The sequence below is a fragment of the Heloderma suspectum genome, chromosome 5, assembly GCF_057233095.1.
Source record: "Heloderma suspectum isolate Gila_16-S chromosome 5, 16-S_ref, whole genome shotgun sequence".
NCBI classification, from domain to species: domain Eukaryota; kingdom Metazoa; phylum Chordata; class Lepidosauria; order Squamata; family Helodermatidae; genus Heloderma; species Heloderma suspectum.
Genome location: NC_139462.1, coordinates 4,381,397 through 4,400,572, shown reverse-complemented (window position 1 = coordinate 4,400,572; position 19,176 = coordinate 4,381,397). Strand labels below are relative to the sequence as shown.

The 19,176-nt window shown below is 48.8% G+C and overlaps 1 protein-coding gene across 1 annotated transcript; it reads left to right on the top strand.

Annotated features, from left to right (window-relative positions):
* The first annotated feature begins 337 nt into the window (after positions 1 to 337).
* On the top strand, positions 338 to 14,703 carry ANKRD53 (ankyrin repeat domain 53). Its single transcript, XM_084855248.1, has 6 exons — positions 338 to 581; positions 7,404 to 7,539; positions 9,291 to 9,490; positions 10,348 to 10,512; positions 10,893 to 11,013; positions 12,397 to 14,703. The coding sequence occupies exons 1-6, from the start codon at positions 490 to 492 to the stop codon at positions 13,132 to 13,134; spliced, it is 1,452 nt and encodes a 483-aa protein (XP_084711374.1). The 5' UTR covers positions 338 to 489; the 3' UTR covers positions 13,135 to 14,703.
* The last annotated feature ends 4,473 nt before the right edge of the window (positions 14,704 to 19,176 follow it).

Here is a 19,176-nt window from a genome sequence, read left to right as displayed (position 1 = left end):
TTCTCCAGCCCACGCCACACAAGGACTAGGCTTCTGAAAGGAAAATCGCCTTGGGTGGCGGTGGAGCCCGGAGCGGGTTCCAGTCCCGATGCTGAGGGCGAACTCCCGGGAGGCACTCCTGCTCCTTGAGCTGCGGCACAGCCTTGCCCACCCCGGCGCCCTCCGGTGGGGCGCACTGCAACACCGCGGGCCGAGCCGCCTGGGGATGACGGGGTGCGGCCCGACCGCTCTGGAGGGCGCCGGGCCGGAGGAGGCCGGCTCGAGGCTCCCGAATTCTCAGCCGCGCGTCCGCCCGCCCGAACCCGGCGCCGTCCAGATGCCGCCGGCCAAGGGCGCCGTCCGACTCGTCCGGCGGGCCCGCCCCGAAGCCCCGGCCGCGGGTTGGCGGCCCCCTCGCCCGGGCAGCTGCGCGGCCGCGGCCCCGCCGCGCCTCGCCTCGCGCGGTTGCCCGGGCAACGCCGCCGGCCGCCGCGCTCCCGCCTCGCCGCCATGGCGACCGCGAAGGGCGGCAGCCGGAGCCGGAGCCGGGCCAGGCCCAGCCGCAGCTCGCACGCCAGCGGCTCCGCGAGCGGCTCCCACAGGCCAGTGACGACCGGCCCGCCGCGGCGGCGCGCGCGCGGGGCGGGCGGGGCTGCCTCGGGCCGGGGCTGCGCCGCTCCCGCGTCGGCGCTCCCGGGCGAAGCGAGCGGGGCGCGGAGGCCGGCGGGCGGGGAGAGGCCGGCCCCCTCGGGTTCCTCCTGCAAGACGGGGCGGCGGGGGCGAGGCCGCGGGGGCCCCCCGGGGTTGCGGCGGGGCTCCCTCCTGGCCCTGCTCGGGGACGGGAGCCGGGACCTCCCGCAGGCGAAGCAGGGGCTCCGCGCGAGCTGCGGCCCGCTCCCCTGCGGCAGCGCGCGTTCGGAGGCAGCCTGGCCCACGCCAAATGCGGCGAGGCTGCCACCGGCCGGGGAAGCGGGGGCCGGGCCCTGGCCCTGGCCCTGGCCCGCTCTGGCCCGGCCCGGCCCGGCCCGGCAGCGCCCCCTGTTGCTCAGACAGCTACCAGAGCGCCGCCGCCTACGCTCAGACGCTGGGGCTGCGCCCCCCGCGCCGCGCCGCGCCCGGCCTGCTGGGCTTCGGCTTCAGCCGCCTGCGCAAGGAGCCGGAGGGCCGCCTCCCCACTTTGTGAGGTTGCCACAAGATGTGGTAGTGGCCACTAGCTTGGGCGGCGTTAAAAAGGGACTGGACAAACTCTGTTGCATCTTTCTTGTACTGCAGCATTTTATTATTTTAACTTTATGTAATCCACCCACAGAACTTTTGTTACTGAGCAGGTTGAAAATATAATATACGAATAGTAGACATGGGGGAGAGTGTCTACTGGCCACTATAAGCACATGGAATCTCCATCTCTAGAGACCAGATGGCTTCAATTAGCAGCTGCCCGGACAAGCAACAGGCACTCGCTTTCCTGTCCTGTTGGTGGGCTTCCCAGAGGCAGCTGGTTGGCTCCTGTGCAAAGCGGGATGCTGGGATAGATAAGTCTTTGGTCTGACCCAGATGGGGGCACCCATGTTCTAGGTGCCCCATCTGAGTAAAAAACAGCGTCTGAGGCAGATGAGTTAGCCAGTCTCTAGTAGACACCCGTGTGCAGGTGTGGGTGTGTGAGTGATGCTGAAGCTTATAAAGAAGAATAAGAAGTGTGCATTCGTGGGCCTGTGACTGTGAACAAGAGTGGGAAAAGTGACGGCTGGAACCAGGATTATTTCATTTTACATACTTTAAATGTTTATTCTGCCTCCCAATCGAATGAAGCCTGATCTACCTGTTCAGCAGAATCAGGTGGTGGCGGCATCCTCGGTGATAAAATAGACCGTAACACTTCAAATTGCAGATGGGGATTACCATTTTGACTGCTCCCCCACAACCACTCTCTGTGTGTAGCAAATTAGCACATGGGGTGAATGAGTCAAGAATCTTTGTTCTTGCTCCAGTACTTCTCTACTTACTGCTGTGCTGCATTTTAAGAGAAGGATTGTTTTAGCTTTATTGGAATCGCTAAGAAGGCTACTAAGAAATTGTTAACTCACCTCCCCCAAAACAATATAGGGTGTCTTTGTTATAAAATGCCAAGCGCTGAACAACTGAACATTCATATTAAGAAATAATTAACAATTTAATAAGAAAAAAGTAGAAACTGTATTAAAGGGAAAGTATAGAGATAAGCAGGTTCACAATGAATTCTGGGTAGTTTATGAAAATGAATTGGCAAGGTGGTCTGAAGAATATCCAAGGAAGTTATGCTGTGGTGAAAAAAGTCTGCCACCTAATGATGGAAGATCACCAAGTTTTCAAACACATGGATGCATTTACATCAATTTACATTAATGCTCTTTAAAAAAACCAAAATAACCTCAAGGTGCACACCTTAGGTTCTCCATAGGAAGCACCAAGTTTCACGGTCATGGCGCTGACACACACGCACACACACAACTTATTTTATTATAGATGAGTGAGCAGACCAGGCTTAAACAGGTTGGATGACACCCGGCTCTGCCTCTCTTTCTCATCAAACCCAGGTGAGGCAGTGGCTGTTCTGAATCAGGGCCTGGGCACCGTAATGGACTGGATGAGGGCCAATAAACTCAATCCAGGCAAGACGGAGGTACTGTTAGCAGGTGGTTTGTCTGCCCAGCTAGGTGATGTTCAACCTGTTCTGGAAGGGGCTGCATTCCCCCTAAGGGATCAGGTTCGTAGTTTGAGGTGCTCTTGGATCCAGAACTGTCACTTGAGGCACAGGTGAACTCAGGGGCATGGAGCACTTGTTATCAGCTTAGGCTGGTATACCAACTACACCCTTATCTGGACAGAGATAGCCTCAAGGAAGCAATGATAAGACCACTCTTAAAGAAGCCCTCCTTGGATCCCCAAGTTCTGAACAACTTTCTTCCAGTCTCGAATCTGCCATTTTGGGGCAAGGTGATTGAGCGGGTGGTGGCGGTGCAGTTGAAGGCACACTTGGAAGAAGCCGATTATCTAGACCCATTTCAGTCAGGCTTCAGGCTTGGGCATGGGACAGAAACGGCCTTGGTCGCCTTGGTGGATGATATGAGGAGGGCTGTGGATAGGGGTGAATGCCCCTTCCTTGTTCTCCACCTCTTAGCAGCTTTTGATACTGTTGACCACGGTATCCTCTTGGACCTCCTGGAGGGGTTGGGCATTGGAGACACCGTATTGCGGTGGTTCCGGTCCTTCCTCTCCAGCAGGTACCAGAGGGTAGCACTGGGAGTGGAGGTTTCGGACCCGTGGCCGCTCACTTGTGGGGTACCACAGGGTTCCATCCTCTCCTCAATGCTATTCAACATCTATGTGAAGCTGTTGGGGGCTATCATCAGGAGGTTGGGGCGCGGTGTCATCAATATGTGGATGACACGTAGCTCTACCTCTTGTTCAAATCTTCACCAAGGTTGGCTGTAGAATCCCTGTCCAAATGTCTGGAGACGGTGAGTGGCTGGATGGGGAGGAATAAGCTGAACCCTGACAAGACCGAGGTACTTTTGGTGGGAGACGAGGAGGTTGGGGGATGTTGGCCTGGTGTTAAATGGGGTAGGGCTACCCTTGAAAGACCAGGTCTGCAGCCTGGGGGTCATTTTAGACTCCCAGCTGTCCATGGAGGCTCAGGTGTCAGCTGTGAGCCGGGCAGCGCTGTACCAGCTACATCTTATACGGCGGCTGCACCACTACCTTCCTGACCATCTGTTCCCATCAGTAGTACATGCCCTGGTCTCCTCTCGTTTATACTACTGTAATGCGCTCTAAGTGGGGTTACCCTTGAAGACAATTCAGAAGCTGCAGCTGGTACAGAACGCAGCAGCTTGCCTGATTAAAGGCAGCTGCTGGTGAAATCACATCACTCCAGTGCTGAAGGAGTTGCAGTGGTTACTAGTTGTTCTCCGGGTCAAATTCAAGGTGTTGGTTTTGACCTTTAAAACTCTATATGGTTCCAGCCCAGCCTATCTCAAGGAGCGCCTCCAGCACCACCAGACAGGCCACTTAACAAGATCAGCCTCAGATGGCCTTCTCTCTGTCCCATCAGCCAGGACAGCTACACTGGTGAGGACGAGAGAGAGGGCCTTCTCTGTGGTGGCCCCCACTCTGTGGAACTCCCTCCCTAGGGAATTCTGCCATGCCCCCTCTTTAATGAGCTTCCGCCGTGCACGCCGTGCATTAAAAACGTGGTTGTTCAGGCAGGCATTTGGGGTGGGCTAGAGTATTTTTAGAAATATGATGTTTTTAATGTAGAATTTTACTGTTTTAAACTGTTTCTATTATTGTACATCGCCCAGAGTGGCCGGGTGACCAGCCAGATGGGCGATCAATAAATTTAATAAATAAATAGCCTAGCTACAGTTATCCATGCTCTGATAACTTCTCTTCTGGATTACTGCAATGCATTATACATGGGGCTGCCTTTGAAAACGGCCCAGAAACATCAGCTGGTCCAAAATAGGGCAGCAAGATTGTTAACAGGGACTGGCCAATGAACTCATATTATGCCAGTACTTTTCCAGCTGCACTGGCTGCCAGTCCATTTCTGGGCCTGATTCAAAGTGCTGGAATTAACATTCAAAGCCCTTAATGGCTTGGGGCCAGGTTATCTGAAGGATCACCTCCTGACATATGTGCCTGCCCGGACCTTAAGATCATCCTCAGCGGCCCTCCTCCGTGAGCCCCTGCCAAAGGAAGTGAGGTGGGTGGCTACTAGAAGTAGGGCCTTTTCTGCTGTGGCACCCCAGCTGTGGAATGAGCTGCCTACTGAGGTTCGCCTGGCACCTACGTTGTATTCCTTCCAGCGCCAGGTGAAGACCTTTTTATTTTCCCAGGCATTTTAGCTTTCTAGACTTTTAGCTTTGCTGTTTTAAATCTGTATTTTAAATCTCAGTGTTGTTGCTAGGTTTTATTCTGGTTGTATTGTTATACTGTGGTTTTAATGTTTTTAAATTTTAATGTTTTTATATTTTATATTGTTTTACTGTATGCTTTTTGGTTTTAATTTTTGTGAACTGCCAGAGAGCTTCTACTGGGCGGTATAGAAATGAAATAAATATAGCCCATAGATTGATACAGGGAAGCCTTTAAGCAAGCTTATGCACATTGTGCCCACCCTGTGTGAATAAAGTAATGCCCACTGGCACCCCTAGGTGTGACCCTGCAATGATGCACCCCATAGCCCCCTGAGGGAGGAGGGATCTGTCCACTCCATTTCCTTGAAGGGTGCTGCCCCACAACACAGAGGAGGAGGTAGCGATTCTGATCTGCCCTGGCTTTACTTTACTGTAATGCACAGGTTAGGGAAGTCTACCATCTAGTGATGGATGATACAACTGCAGGCTTCAAATACATGGACCCATTTAAATTAATTAACGTGTTTTAAAAACAAAATAACTCAGGTACATGCCCCTAGCTTCCCCTTAGTATGCATGCCAAGTTAGGTGTCATCGTTTTATGGTCTTGATGCTGTGGTGCAGACAGACAGCCATGCCTTTTATTATTATAGATTTTAAAAAATGGATCCAAAGATGTTTCCCTTACTAATTCTTATCAGTGCAAGACCAAAGACTGAACCCATCCTGAAATAATTTGTGGCAGCCCAAGGCTTCCAAAGTACCCAAACAGTAGCTTGATGCCGCAGCATCGTCCAGGGAGCAGCAGTCGAAAATGGCATCCACTTCCCTGCAGCGGAAGCTTACAGGCCCGCTCCTTCTGGAGTGCTGCCTGTATAGCTCAGGCCTAAGCAGGGTTCTTCCACTAGAGCCATTTAGTGCATTGCTTTTCAGGAGCGAGCTGGAATTTGAATTAAAACAGAAGGTCCACACAAAGCTTAATATAGCAGTACTATCCAGTACTGCCCCCTCCCTTTGTCAAGGGTCTCCTTTAATGTTTACTCCTAAGTAAATCCCATTCAGCAAAGAACCTTTCCCACCTTAATTAACAGTAACAGACTGAACCCATTTAATTGCCTTGTTTATTGGGACTGGAAGGTTAGTGATGATTTGCTTCTGGAATAGCCTCTCTGAATTGCTGCAATGTCCATTTCTGTTCCTGTGAAGGTAGGGGGAGTTATAATTACTGGTTTCTTTTCATTATTTTTTTTTCATTTTTTATAGCAATGTAGCATTATTTCATTATAAAAAGGAAAAGGAAAAATAATGAAGAACAATTAACACCTTGTTGTCTCCCTGCACCCGCAGAACAAAAACATGCATTGGGGCAATTAAGAGAGGCTGTCCAGAAGGCAATTAAGGGGCAGTTCATCACTAATAATTAAAAGCCTGATAGCACTTTGCCTGTTCATGCTGAAAATGCCAGTACTGCAGTTGCCCTCCCACAAATTTAAATGTCAGAAATCTGAGAAAACATGAGAAGATAACAAAGCAAACACTGGACTGCAATGATTTGACAATGATGTTGTCTGGGCACTCTATAAAAAGTGAGTGAACAAAGGATAGCAATTGCAGAGGGAAAGGCTAGTATGGAAGCAAACAGAGCTTAAGAAGAGACAGGAGAGAAAATAACTGGAGTAGATTAACTATAGTGAGAAGAGAATGAAAAAACAAGATTACGTTATAAACCACATTGCAGATTAAAAGTATCGTGCAAATAAATAACAAGGGACGCCCCATAAGAAAATACTGCAGTGTATTCCTGGTGTGCATGTGTTATATCAGCCCCTGGGTAACTGCCTTTAAAAAAGCAAGTTAGCAATAAAGACCCTGTTGTAACTTTGGACGTACTCCAAGTGCAGTTTGTGCAAGTCTGATTTCTTGTTTTCTGTTTTTGCTTTTGGACATTTAAAAGTGCAACCAGACTGCACACAAATCAATGAGGTGTGAGGCGTCTGCATGCAACTGAGTGCGTAATTTGGCCTCGGAGGTGGTCTGAGGAGGCAGTTTAAGCAGATTGAGCCTCAATGCAACCTGAGGCTTTGGAGCTTTTTTGACTGGGAATGCAAACTACCCTCAGCCCAATCTCTGAACTGTAATATTGACACTAAACTACATTGCAAGGCTGCTGTAAACTACTCCAACCTCCAAATACTTTTTGTACTCCTGTATGCTTTTGGGGTTTTCTAAGTCAGCTGATAGTTCTTACTTGTGTGTGAGTAGTGCCACTTTGGCAGTATAAGCAAAGACACGCTATTATATCAAAAGTAGAGGGAATTATAGCCCTGGAAAACTCATCTAGTCCAACTTTCTGCCTATCCAGATCTACCATTATACTAATGATTATTATACTAATAATAATTTTAGCCAAATGAAGGGTAAAAAGGACCTGCCATTTTTGCATTACAGTATTGTTGAATTCCACAAACTTTTTTTTTTTTTTTAAGACACCTGGAATGATTAACTTGCACCTGCATTCTTGTTTAGTTATCCCAAATCAGCCAAACCGGCCCAGCCAAAACTTAGAACAGGGGATGAGCACTACGCAGCCAGTGCGGGGCATGTGCGTTGGCTCCAGGTCTGTATGCAAAAAACTGAGAGTCCAACCGAGGCCGATATTAATGTAAGTCCCCCTGTTTTGCATGGTTTCTGATTTGCGGGGCAGGGGGAGTGCATTTTTGGCAAACTTCATCTTATTTATTCAGAGTTTTGGATGCATGGGTGTGACTACAAATGCAGCATTATTTTTAAAAGCCTACAGTTCCAGGAGGAGGGAGTGTTTCTGAATGGGGAATGTACAAAAATAATTAAGTGCCAAAAGATGAAATGAAATGAGATCTGCTAAGAGTTATGATCTGAACACAGCCTTTGTTTGAGAATAACTCTCCATCCCATCCCAGGCTGTCCACCATGCGCAGAATGAGTCTTACCTATAAAACAGAGCAGAGAACTCTGGGGATTTTACTGAACATTTCACTTTTGTCTTTCACCCTTAAGAACAAGTGGGGTGTAAATGGCTAAAAGTGTGAGCAGGAACCCCCACCCCCCACTTCAAATCTAATCTTGGTCAGAGATGGCCTTAAACAAGCTCCTCCTCTCTCAACTCCATCTCTCTCTGAAGTCGTATTCTTAGTACAAAAGTTAAACTTTATTGTTTAAGGCCATAGGCTACCACAATATAAACAAACAGAATATATTCAGCAGTCATATGTATTAATACATAACCCCTCTACAGTGAACTATAGGTGTTAAAAATAAAATATAAAAAACTCCTCCCATCCATTCCCCCCTAAGTTTTTTAAAGATATGTCTCATATTTTCCTAGCCCATATTTTCTTAGCTGAGCTAAGCAAATTCCAAGCAAATTTCGCTGCTTGGGTGGTAACGAATACATCTTTGCCTACAAGCAATGAATATATCTGGTCCAGCAGAGGGGTCTATTTGCCAGGAATCCAAAGAATCCAAATAAGAAACTTCAGCCTTGGATGCTCATATAAGGGTAGACTTAATAATTAATGAAAAAATATCTTCCACCTCCCCAGACTCATACATACAAAGTCTTTGGTGGGTTGGGATGTTACTGAATTTCCCTTCCCCCCCAAAACAGAGGGCATACACTAGTCTTAAGGCTGTGAATGTTTTTTCTTAAAGGAGTTGCAGAAAGGATTATAAAATAATTCTCCAGACCAAATTAGAATAAGACATTTGAGAAACTGAATATGGATTCCACTACTTAGCATCAGTTCTTTGAGTATCTGTTTATTTGAAGAAAAAGTAGGTTAGAGGCTCAATATTAATCCCATAGGCATGAAAATAGTTCTAGCCAAGTTTAGCCATGTATTAGTTCTTTTTCTTCTTCCCCAAAACTACTATTTTAGTCGTAGCATAATTAATAATCAATGCTGTTCTATACAAAATTTACTCAATTTACTCAGTAGTCTTAGCATCCCAATTAATGTATGATTATTTCATATTCCCTGAGTAACATACATGGGACTTATCCCACCTTATCTTCACAATAATCTTGTAAGGTAGGATAAGATGGTGATTGGCCCAATGTTCACCCAGTGGATTTCATGGCTGGAGATTTGAACCCAGCTCTCCAGAGACTACATCTGCTCTTCTGTCCTATAGAATTTACCTTTCCCTGCAGGGATAAATTGAGGGATATTCTCCTGTGTACAAAGAGGGTTTGAACTGTACAGAAGTAGGGCATTCACTGCTGAGTAATTGCTACTGAAGTTCTTAATGCCATTGGTGTTCATGTGAACCTGGTTTCAGTGGAAGCAGGCTGGAAATTGAACTGTGAAAGATTTGTTAAGTGCAACATAACAGCAACTGGTCCAGTAATTTTTCTCCTCTTTTCCATGCCAGGGCTTCTCTGCACTGCACAGTGCTGCTTTGCATGGCCGGCTGGACTGCATAAAAATGCTGATTGAGAAATTCAAGATTGACACGGATCTAGCCAGCCTAACAGGCTGGAGACCCATCCACCTAGTGATGAGCAGGGAGAGTGGGAGTATGGCCCTGGAGTGCCTGCAGTACCTCATCAACAAAGGGGCAGACGTGAACGTGTAAGCCCCTGCCTCCTCTTCCCATCATCATGGCCCTGTGGACAACCAACAGTGTGTAGGGGGTTCCCCTGACCAGGAGCCTTAAAATCATGTATGATGGATAAGACGTGGACCACATGAGGGGAAGGTTAGGGGCTGACTTACTTATTTCATTCTATTCGAAGTCTGCCTTTCGTTATCGAGAAAGCCAAGGGAGATAGCAGACCTCAACTGTTTTCATAAAATGAATCCAGCAGTAAACCCACATATCCCTAAAGGGCAACCTGGAGCCAAACCCACTCATTTTCTACAGATTGGCAGCACCAGGCTCTTGTCTTGCGGACCTTCTCAGGGAGGGGATCCCATAAAACGGGGCCGCTGCGTTGTGCCTTCCTGTTCCATAGGACATAGTGGGTCTTCCCTCAAGGCCTTCTTCCCTGGGTGGGACTGACAGTCAGTAGTGGGGGAGCGGTCAGGGAGAGTAAAAGAGGGCCAGCAGAACCAAGGACTCATTCTGGGTTAAAATAATGAATGAGTCCAAATCCCCTGAGGGAGATAGTGTATCTGTGCAGCTGCATGGCATTCTGTCCTCCTCTCACAGCCCTGCTGATTGTGAGGAGGTGCCTGTCCTATATCTGTGCCTAAAGCTCTCATTGCTTACGGTGATGACTAACGCTTATGACTTTGCAGCACTTAAAACTCTAGAGGAGAGGAAACCCACTAAGTCTCAGGGACAGCTATCTCTTAGCTCGAGTGTGGTCTCCTCCACAGGCTCCTTAATTGTTTACAATTCACCCTGAGCAACGCATTTTGGAAAAGCATCTGGTGACTACTTTTTTGGAAATGATTCCCTAAAACCCTCAATTCCCACTTCTCAGACAGAACCTATCTGGGGTGTCTCCACTTCACAAGGCAGCGAGCGAGGGACGTGAAAATTGCATCCTGGCTCTGGTTGCCGCTGGGGCTGATGTCCATGCCAAGGACTCAGAGGGGCATGAGCCCATTGACGTGTGCAGAATGTGGGGCAACAGGACTTGTGCTAAGTGAGTAATTTCCAACAAGGCACTAAGGGTAAGAGATGATGCGAAGTATCAGGGGCACATGCAAGGAGGGCAGCTGTGTGCTCTGACTCACGGCAGGCTAGATGGTCTCAGTCTTGGCTCGAGGTAAAAGCCTGTAAGAGGCAGTAGATATGTTTGTGGTGGATACGAGTCACCCACCTACCTCAGAAGACTTGGTGGAGAGATTTCCATGTCTAATCCTGAAAGCATCCTTTGTTCACCCAAGTGATCATATACTCACACTAGAAATGTCTGTACAGGAAATTTCATGAATCTCTTGTCATGTTTGTCACGTTTGATGAGCACATTGTTCATTTGTGGCCGCTCCACCACACCTCCACTGCACTGCTCTGTCTCTGCAGATATCTTTCCAATGCCATGTGGAAAGTGGACAAGGCAAAGTTTGCTCAGGAGGTCTGCAGACTGAATGAAATCAAAATGGACTGCGAGAGGAGGGAAAAAGAATTCCTTAGAAAAAAGCAGGTAAGAGACGTCTCAGATTGGACAGATAGACAACGCCCCCTCCTTAAACATTTTGGGTATCAGTGCTCCTTCTCCCCCCCCCCCAGCTCCTTTACTGTGTGGGGAGCCCGGCTCTTTAAAAGGTGGGTGAAATTATCTGAATTTATATGGTATTTTCATACAGTGTCTGTCATTACGCTCTGGCTGTGTGCTTATACATGTTTACTCAGAGTCGGTGATCTGTACCCTTACTCCCAAAGTAAGTGTGTATAGGATTGCAGACTTGGTCAGGATCTAACCAATAGTCTGGAAATATGACGCTACACTACTATCTTAAAGTGGTTTAATAGTTACTCCCTCTCTGTAAGGAACTCAGGATTGTGGTCCTGTGAGGGGGTGGGGTCTAGGGATCTCTAACTTAAGATTCTTAGCCCCCTAACCATTTCCTTGGCTTCTTTGGAAGAAGCTGGGACCGTTACAGTGCAATCCTATGCATGTTTACTCAGAAGTGGGTCCCACTGTGTTTAATCAGCCTTTCCCTCTAATAAGTGCATTTAGGATTGCAGCCCAAAACTATTCTAATACAAAACCAGTATAAATGTATAGTATAGAACAGTCGTCTCCAACCTGATGCCCTCCATATGTGTTAGACTATAACATCCATAAGCTTCCAGCCAGCTATGCTGGCTGGGGGATTATGAGAGTTGGTCTCCAACACATATGGAGGGTACCAGGTTGGGGAAGGCTGGTACAGACACATCCTTTAAGGGTAAGCTGTCCACAAACTGTAGCGTGGTAGGACTGGTGTTAATGACAATATGCGCATTATATTAATTAGATGTGTCTCATTATGTACATTAGTAGCCACAGGCTTCATATTGGATTCCCAGCGAGACAGGCAGTACTGAATAGATCCCCTGCTCATATTTGGTAGAATTGCCAACCCTCTCCATGTTGTGTGTGGGACACCCCCCTCTTCGTTTGATTTGAAGTGCTCCAGGCCACTCAGAAAAACAATTTAAATGTTAAAATGAAACAAATACATCACAGGTAAGAGCAGAGCACATTACAGGCACAGGTGGAGGTATCCGCAGGCACTGCAGCAGCCGTGAGCACCGCATTGCCTGTCCCCAGATTAACACAACCTTTGCAGAGCCTGAGTGGCGAGATGAGATGAGGACTCAAAAGAAACCCTCAGCTCTTTGGCAACTTAAGATCTGTCTTACTAAAGCTGAGCTGCTGGATTGCTCAGCTCTCAAGTCTGTCAAGCAGATCTTGGCCCCATCACTGCAAGATAAGCAGGAAAACTTAGATCAGGGTTTGGGAGGTGATGATTGCTCAAGCGCACCCAAATGCACAGATGACTCCACCCCTTACCTGCGTCTTTGTGTGTTTTTGTTACAGATGGAGTTGGATTTCTGTAACAGCTTGGCATTTGAACGATGGCTAGCAAAAAAGCATTTGCCTCTCCCCTCTGAGAGGATCCTGGGCTTTGTGGCAAACAGACGTCAGACGTCGGTGGCTCTCTGGAAGCAGGCAGGAAAAATGGTCAGCCTAACTACCTCCCCCAGTACACTGACCAGAGAGAAAGTCTTTGACTTTGGTGTGTTGCCGAAGGACTGGAGGCAGGGGCCATGGAACGTCAGCACCAATCTTTCCTCTGTGCCAGCCACATGTATCGTGTGGCCAAACACAGTCCGGCTGGGGGTTGACCCAGAGGAGTCTATGGATCATGACTTCACCTCCTTCCTGTTGCTCTTCAAGAATGCCTTTGGAGACCCCGAGATTCAGATGGACAACATGGGAAAGGTCTCTGTTGTGCCTGAGCTGCCCTTTGATGTAATTGCCAAAAGCCTCTTTCCCCGGATGCGGACCACCCGCCTGGAGGTCCCAAAGGATCTCCGGCCCGTGCACCTCTTTGACCTGAAGCACAGGCGCCCCCCAAGCCCAGAGCATAAATGGACAGACCAGATGGCTATGAGCTTGCGGCAGACCCTCGACCCTGCTTTTATACGCACACTGAAGGCCCACTTCTCTACCTACGGCGACCCCACGGTGCTGTCTCCGAGGCTGGAGTCCGATCGTGCCAGTGGCGAAGGGACCTCCTCCATCCAAAACGAAGTCAGCAGCAGTCAGTGCTAGACGTTTTTGTGCTCTTGGACCACGCTGTAAATAACCTGGGGCAGCTTGTTTCATTTAATGCATCTGCCTCGGTTGTGTGGCAGATCACAGCATAGAATTTGGTTGTCTGCACATTCCTTTTTTTTTTTTAAAGGGGGGATTTCTAGTGGTATGAGGATCACTTATGCAATCAGTTATCCTGAAATAACCACCCTTTAACTGGCTTTGAGTTCTGATGTGCTCACATGGTCATGAGGTCACACTTTGGGTACGTGGAAAAGAACCCCTGCATAACTGGGGGTTCCCAACCCGCCCTTGTCATTCTGAGGAAAGTGACCAGGTAAATGATATCAAGGTCAATTCTGTTAAGTGTGCCCAGGTGGGAGAAACTTACGAGTTTATCATTTAGATTTTTATTCTGCCCTTTCTCCTGCATGCATGGGGGGGGGGGGGGCTATAACCAAGCAACCCTTTCTCTGCATATCCTGACTGCAGCCTTGCAAACAAAGCCCACAAGAACTCTTGCTAGTCTGCTGTTCTCTTGGGTCCCCCCCGCCGCAATGCAGAATTAGAGTCTCTGCAGGCCGGATCCTACTGCCTGAGGATCTTAACTTGAGGGACAAGGCAGAACTATACTGGAAGAACCAGGCTATTCCTCATGCGCCTGTTTCCTAGAAAGATGGGAGTGGCTGTAACTCAGCATTGGAGCCCCTGCTCTGCACACAGAAGGTCCCAGTTTCGGTCCTTGGCAGCATCCCCAGGTGGGGCTGGAACAGAATCCTCCTGAGACCCTGAGGAGCCACTGCTGCCAGTCAGTGTTGACAATACTGGGCCAGATGGACCAAGGGTCTGACTGTGTACAAGGCCTTCTTTCCCGTTGCATGGCTCCCCCAAGGCATGGCTCCAACACATACCACTTCTGGAATATTTTAAAATAAGCTATTATATTGGTTTCATCCATTCAGTGTTTAAAACCTTTTCAGTTGATCAGTAGTCTGCACTGACCTGAGCTGGTGTCATCCAGTGAACCATCCTAAACCGTAACGCAGAGGTGGGCAGTGCAACCCCCCCCCCCCCCGAAACCACACACACACCCTGCCACTGCAATTGCCACCATGCTTCAGAAATTCTGCATAAGCCGTGTGTGCCCAGTTTAGTAGAGGTGGTGACGTGTGCTGGGGAAATTGGGGTGCAGGGCACCTGTGGTGGGCCCCAGATGGCTTCTGGACTGGGTGTTGCCCACCCCTGCTCTGCAGTGACTTGCAGTGACTCTCCAGGGTTTCAGACAGGGGTCTTTTCCAACCCTGCTTGGAGATGCTGCCAGGGGCTGCAGGTGGGACCTTCTGCACGCAAAGCAGGTGCTTGGCCACCGAGCTGCAGCACCTCCCTCCCACTCTTGTATATAGTCTGTGCCAAATTAAGAAGAAACCTTCCTGTATTTGACACATTCAAACTCTCACGTTCCTGGAGTGAAAGTTGCCTTCCAGTTTCAGTCCCTACATTGTGATCATATTGTAGTCTGTGAGATCCTGTCTTTTGTGCATTTTAGTATCCACTCTGTACTTCATTTTCACCAGTGCTGCTACATTTATTTGTCTTCATGATTTTGGGCCAAAAATGATTACGTATGGTATCAGCATGGGGCAACCCGAAAGAATGGGAACTGGGATGATAAGGGAGCCACAGCAATTAGACACAAAAAGTAAAGAGCCAGGCAAGTTAAGTATGTATGTGAGTTTGGCAACTGGATATGGAGGCGATAGAGTACGCTTAAACCACAAACCTCAAGTACAGGATTAAAAAATTGACTAAAAGAGACTAAAAAAAAACAATGATAAAAGCTAGAAAGCCAAAAGAGGATGTGAGGGCTTCCCCCCCACCCTTACAAATTAGCATCCCCACCCAGTTGCTTGGGGAAATGTGCTCTGGGAGGGGGTGTTTAACCCTTTTCTACTCTAAAAAACAGACCCCAAAGTTTATTGATTAGTTGATTAGTTCTGTGAGGGTAGACAGCAGGGACAGATTGTTCCTGATCATCCAGTTAAAATAAAAACAAGAACGTAGGCATCCCAGTAAAGAATTCTGATCAAATACTGCTAAAAGTGGGTTTACTTCATGTATGGTAACGAATTAACCGTTTGGTATGTCATACCTTCCTACAAGCTAGGCTTCAGCAGCATGCGAACCGAGAACTACCGGAAGTCCAAGCTGGGTTTCGAAGAGGCAGAGGAACTAGAGATCAAATCGCCAACATTCGCTGGATCATGGAGAAAGCAAGAGAATTCCAGAAAAACGTCTATTTCTGCGTCATTGACTATGCTAAAGCCTTTGATTGTGTGGACCACAACAAACTGTGGCAAATTCTTAAAGAGATGGGAGTACCAGACCACCTCACCTGTCTCCTGAGAAACCTGTACAAGGGTCAAGAAGCAACAGTAAGAACCAGACATGGAACAACCGATTGATTCAAAATTGGGAAAGGAGTACGACAAGGCTGTATATTGTCGCCCTGCTTATTTAACTTATATGCAGAGTACATCATGAGAAACGCAGGGTTAGATGAATCACAGGTCGGAATTAAGATTGCCGGGAGAATTATCAACAACCTCCGATACGCAGACGATACCACCCTAATGGCAGAAAGCAAAGAGGATCTAAAGAGCCTCTTGTTGAGGGTGAAAGAGGAGAGTGCAAAAGCTGGTTTGAAACTCATCATTAAAAAAACGAAGATCATGGCATCTGGCCCCATCACTTCCTGGCATATGGAAGGGGAAGAAATGGAAGCAGTGACAGATTTTATTTTCTTGGGCTCACCGCAGATGGTGACTGAAGCCATGAAATTAAAAGACGCTTGCTCCTTGGGAGGAAAGCTATGGCAAACCTAGACAGCATAGTGAGAAGCAGGGACATCACCTTGCCGACAAAGGTCCGCATAATCAAAGCTATGGTTTTCCCAGTAGTAATGTATGGCTGTGAGAGCTGGACTATAAGGAAGGCTGAGCACTGAAGAACTGATGCCTTCGAACTGTGGTGCTGGAGAAGACTCTTACGAGTCCCCTGGACTGCAAGGAGGTCAAATCAGTCCATCCTAAAGGAAATCAACCCTGAGTGCTCATTGGAAGGACAGATACTGCAGCTGAAGCTCAAATATTTTGGCCACCTAATGCGAAGAGAAAACTCTCTGGAAAAGACCCTGATGCTTGGAAAGACTGAAGGCAAAAGGAGAAGGGGACGGCAGATGATGAGATGGCTAGATAGCATCACTGATGCAATGAATATGGACTTGAGCACACTCTGGGAGAGAGCGGACAAGAAGGCCTGGCGTGCTATAGTCCATGGGGTCATGAAGAGTCGGACACGACTGAACAACGACGACATCATACCTGGATGAGTTAAATACTAACATCCAATGCTTACTACCATCTGATAGGGGATTTCAGCTATCAGATAGTTTTGCTCCTGTGTCACAGGACTTTAGTTTGTCCCACATCGGTAAAGGGCTGCCTTTCACTTCAGTGGGAAGAGAATAGCAGCAGTGTGTGTTGCTTCTGCCTTCTGGGGGGTGCATGATGCTGATGTCCAGTTATAAGAAGCAGGAAACTGGCTTTCAAACATTCTACAGCTGTAGAGTTAATGTTTAAATAAGATGCTGGACATCATATTCCATCAGGTATCGGACACAGAGTATGAACACATCTAAGTCCACCAAGGAGGTGGACCAATCCTTCTCAGTTCTAAGGTTCTACATCAGCCTTCCCAACCTGTGGCCTCCAGATATGTTGTGCTGGCTAGGGGCTGCTGGAATCCAACATACCTGGAGGGCAACAGGTTGGGGAAGGCTATTCTACAGGAAAATGACAAAAAGACAGGGCTCTTCGCATATGGACAGAAACCTATTGAGCAAAGCCAGCTGAGTGCTGACCTCAACATGTTCTGTGACAGAAACCATCAGCCTTTGGTTTCTAAGGGGCACAATCTACTGCAGTTACCCTGCTAAGCTGTACATTGCCCAAGCTTTGGAAGCACCTAAGGATTCTTCCTTATCACTGTCCTTATTTTCATATGTCTTCGGAGGAACTTTCTACATGCAAAGTACAAAGCCGGGCAAGGGAGGAGCCACGTAGGTGCATATGCAACAGCTTGCTTTTCTCATACACCTTTGTTTCTGCACCAAGTAAATCTTGCCAGTTTCATGTTTGAAAGATTCAGGTCCCCACTACCAGGGAAAGAGGAGTGAGCCATCATTACAGCTGGGCCTACAGCCTGCCTAAAGACCTCCCACCCATGCTGCATGGCAGAGTTGGGTCACTAGGCAGCAGTGAATGCCAAGCCTGGAAGTACAGACCTCGCATACGATGCAGCAAGATCTCTTTGAAATCGCCTGAAATTCTGTCTATCAGCAAATGGTAACTCCTGACTAGTGTTTAGGTCACGGTAGGGGACATTTTGGCCTGAGGACCTTGTTTGCATACCAGCAGCGATTCCATACAGCAGGCAGGGAGCCTTTTCCAGCCGGAGGGCCACGTTCTCATAGGACACATGCCAGTGGTGGGCAGGGTTACCCGGTGCCACCCCCATAGCCACTCACACCCCCAGCCAGCCAACAGTCTTCTCCCATTTGCCCCTCCCTCTATCATGATAAGAGCCCTGAAGCTGGATCAAGCCAAGGGCCTCTCTGCTCTTACTCCAACATCCTGTTTCCTAGTGTGGCCAGCCAGATGCCTCTGGGAAACCCACATGCAGGACAGGCAGACAATAGTGCCCGCCCAATTATGTTCCCCAGCACATGGTGTTCAGAGGCACACCGTTCCCTTTTTCTCCCATTGCTTTCTTTCACTCTTCTCCCTTTCCTCCCTGCTCCCCCGCTGCACAGGCCTCCACTGGCATGAGGCAGCCAGGCTTGTCAATTTGGTAGTAACGGCAGAGATTTCTGCCAAGGCCAACCCTAAGAACAGATCGTGTTCCCAAAGCACCCTAGCAAGTGTCTCAGTTGACTTTGCTTTCACATGTTGCATTTTGGAACATGCCTCCTGAGGCAGACCAGAGGCTCCATCTAGCCGACTGAAAGCAGCTCTTGAAGCTCTTTTCCGGTCCAGCAGTCTGGACTCGAGAGCTGCTGGGGACCTAATCTGAGATCTGCATGCGGAGAACCCACCCCATGAGAGAACGGAACCACCCCGTCACATATTCCTAGGGGGTTATGCATCTTGGAATGGGGGGGGGGGGGTCATTTTGCCTCATCTGCCTTTCGTGCAAAGTGAAGTATTCTGATGAGGGGAAGGTTACACAGAAACATCCCTGAATCATAAAGCTGGAATGGAGCTTGAAGGTCCTCTAAACTAGTGGTCCCCAACCTTTTTTGCACCAGGGACCGGTCTCGTGGAAGATAATTTTTCCATCCACTGGGGGGGGGGGTCCCCCCACAGGTGGACTTCCAGCCGCCGGGCCTCAAATGGCGTCCGCTATGCGGATGCCATTTGCGTCCCTGTTCTTTGCAGTAATAGGCTACATAAAGATTTACATAGCCCATTACTTGCAGATCAGGGATGCAAATGGCGTCCGCATAGCGGACGCCATTTGCGTCCCAGCGGCCAGAAGCCAGAGCCAGCCAGCAGCTCTGCGGACCCGCTGCGGAGCCAGCCGGGGCCAGCAAGGATTCCGGGGGGGGAGAGACGGATCGCCTCCCCCGCCCCGCAAACCCAAGGTAAGGGGGTTTCGCACACCCCTACTGCGGCCCGGTTCCTAGCAGGCCATGGACCGGTACCGTTCCAGGAGTTGGGGACCCCTGCTCTATACCTCCAAGGGGGAGGGCAAACACACCTTCCCCTCCTTGCAGCGAAGTCCTGTCATTTCCAGATTGGCCCAGAATCCATCCAAAAGCAAGTGCTGGACCACTCCGGAAATGCTTCTGCCCTCTCACTCCAGCCCCACTTGAAGCTGTGGTTCATGCCTATTCCCAGTGGGCACCCCGCCTCTTGCCTTGTCTTGCTTCTGATGTGCCTTCTGCACCATCTGACTGAAGCCTGCTAAAATGTTTAGAACTCAGAGCCCTGGCTTCAATAA

What these genes read in the sequence shown, in the direction of transcription:
- ANKRD53 (XM_084855248.1), top strand. Translation starts at nt 490, where the DNA reads ATGGCGACCGCGAAGGGCGGCAGCCGGAGCCGGAGCCGGGCCAGGCCC. An exon ending in GGCAACAGGACTTGTGCTAA is followed by an intron (nt 10,513 to 10,892) that starts GTGAGTAATTTC and finishes CTGTCTCTGCAG; the next exon opens with ATATCTTTCCAATGCCATGT. An exon ending in AATTCCTTAGAAAAAAGCAG is followed by an intron (nt 11,014 to 12,396) that starts GTAAGAGACGTC and finishes TTTTTGTTACAG; the next exon opens with ATGGAGTTGGATTTCTGTAA.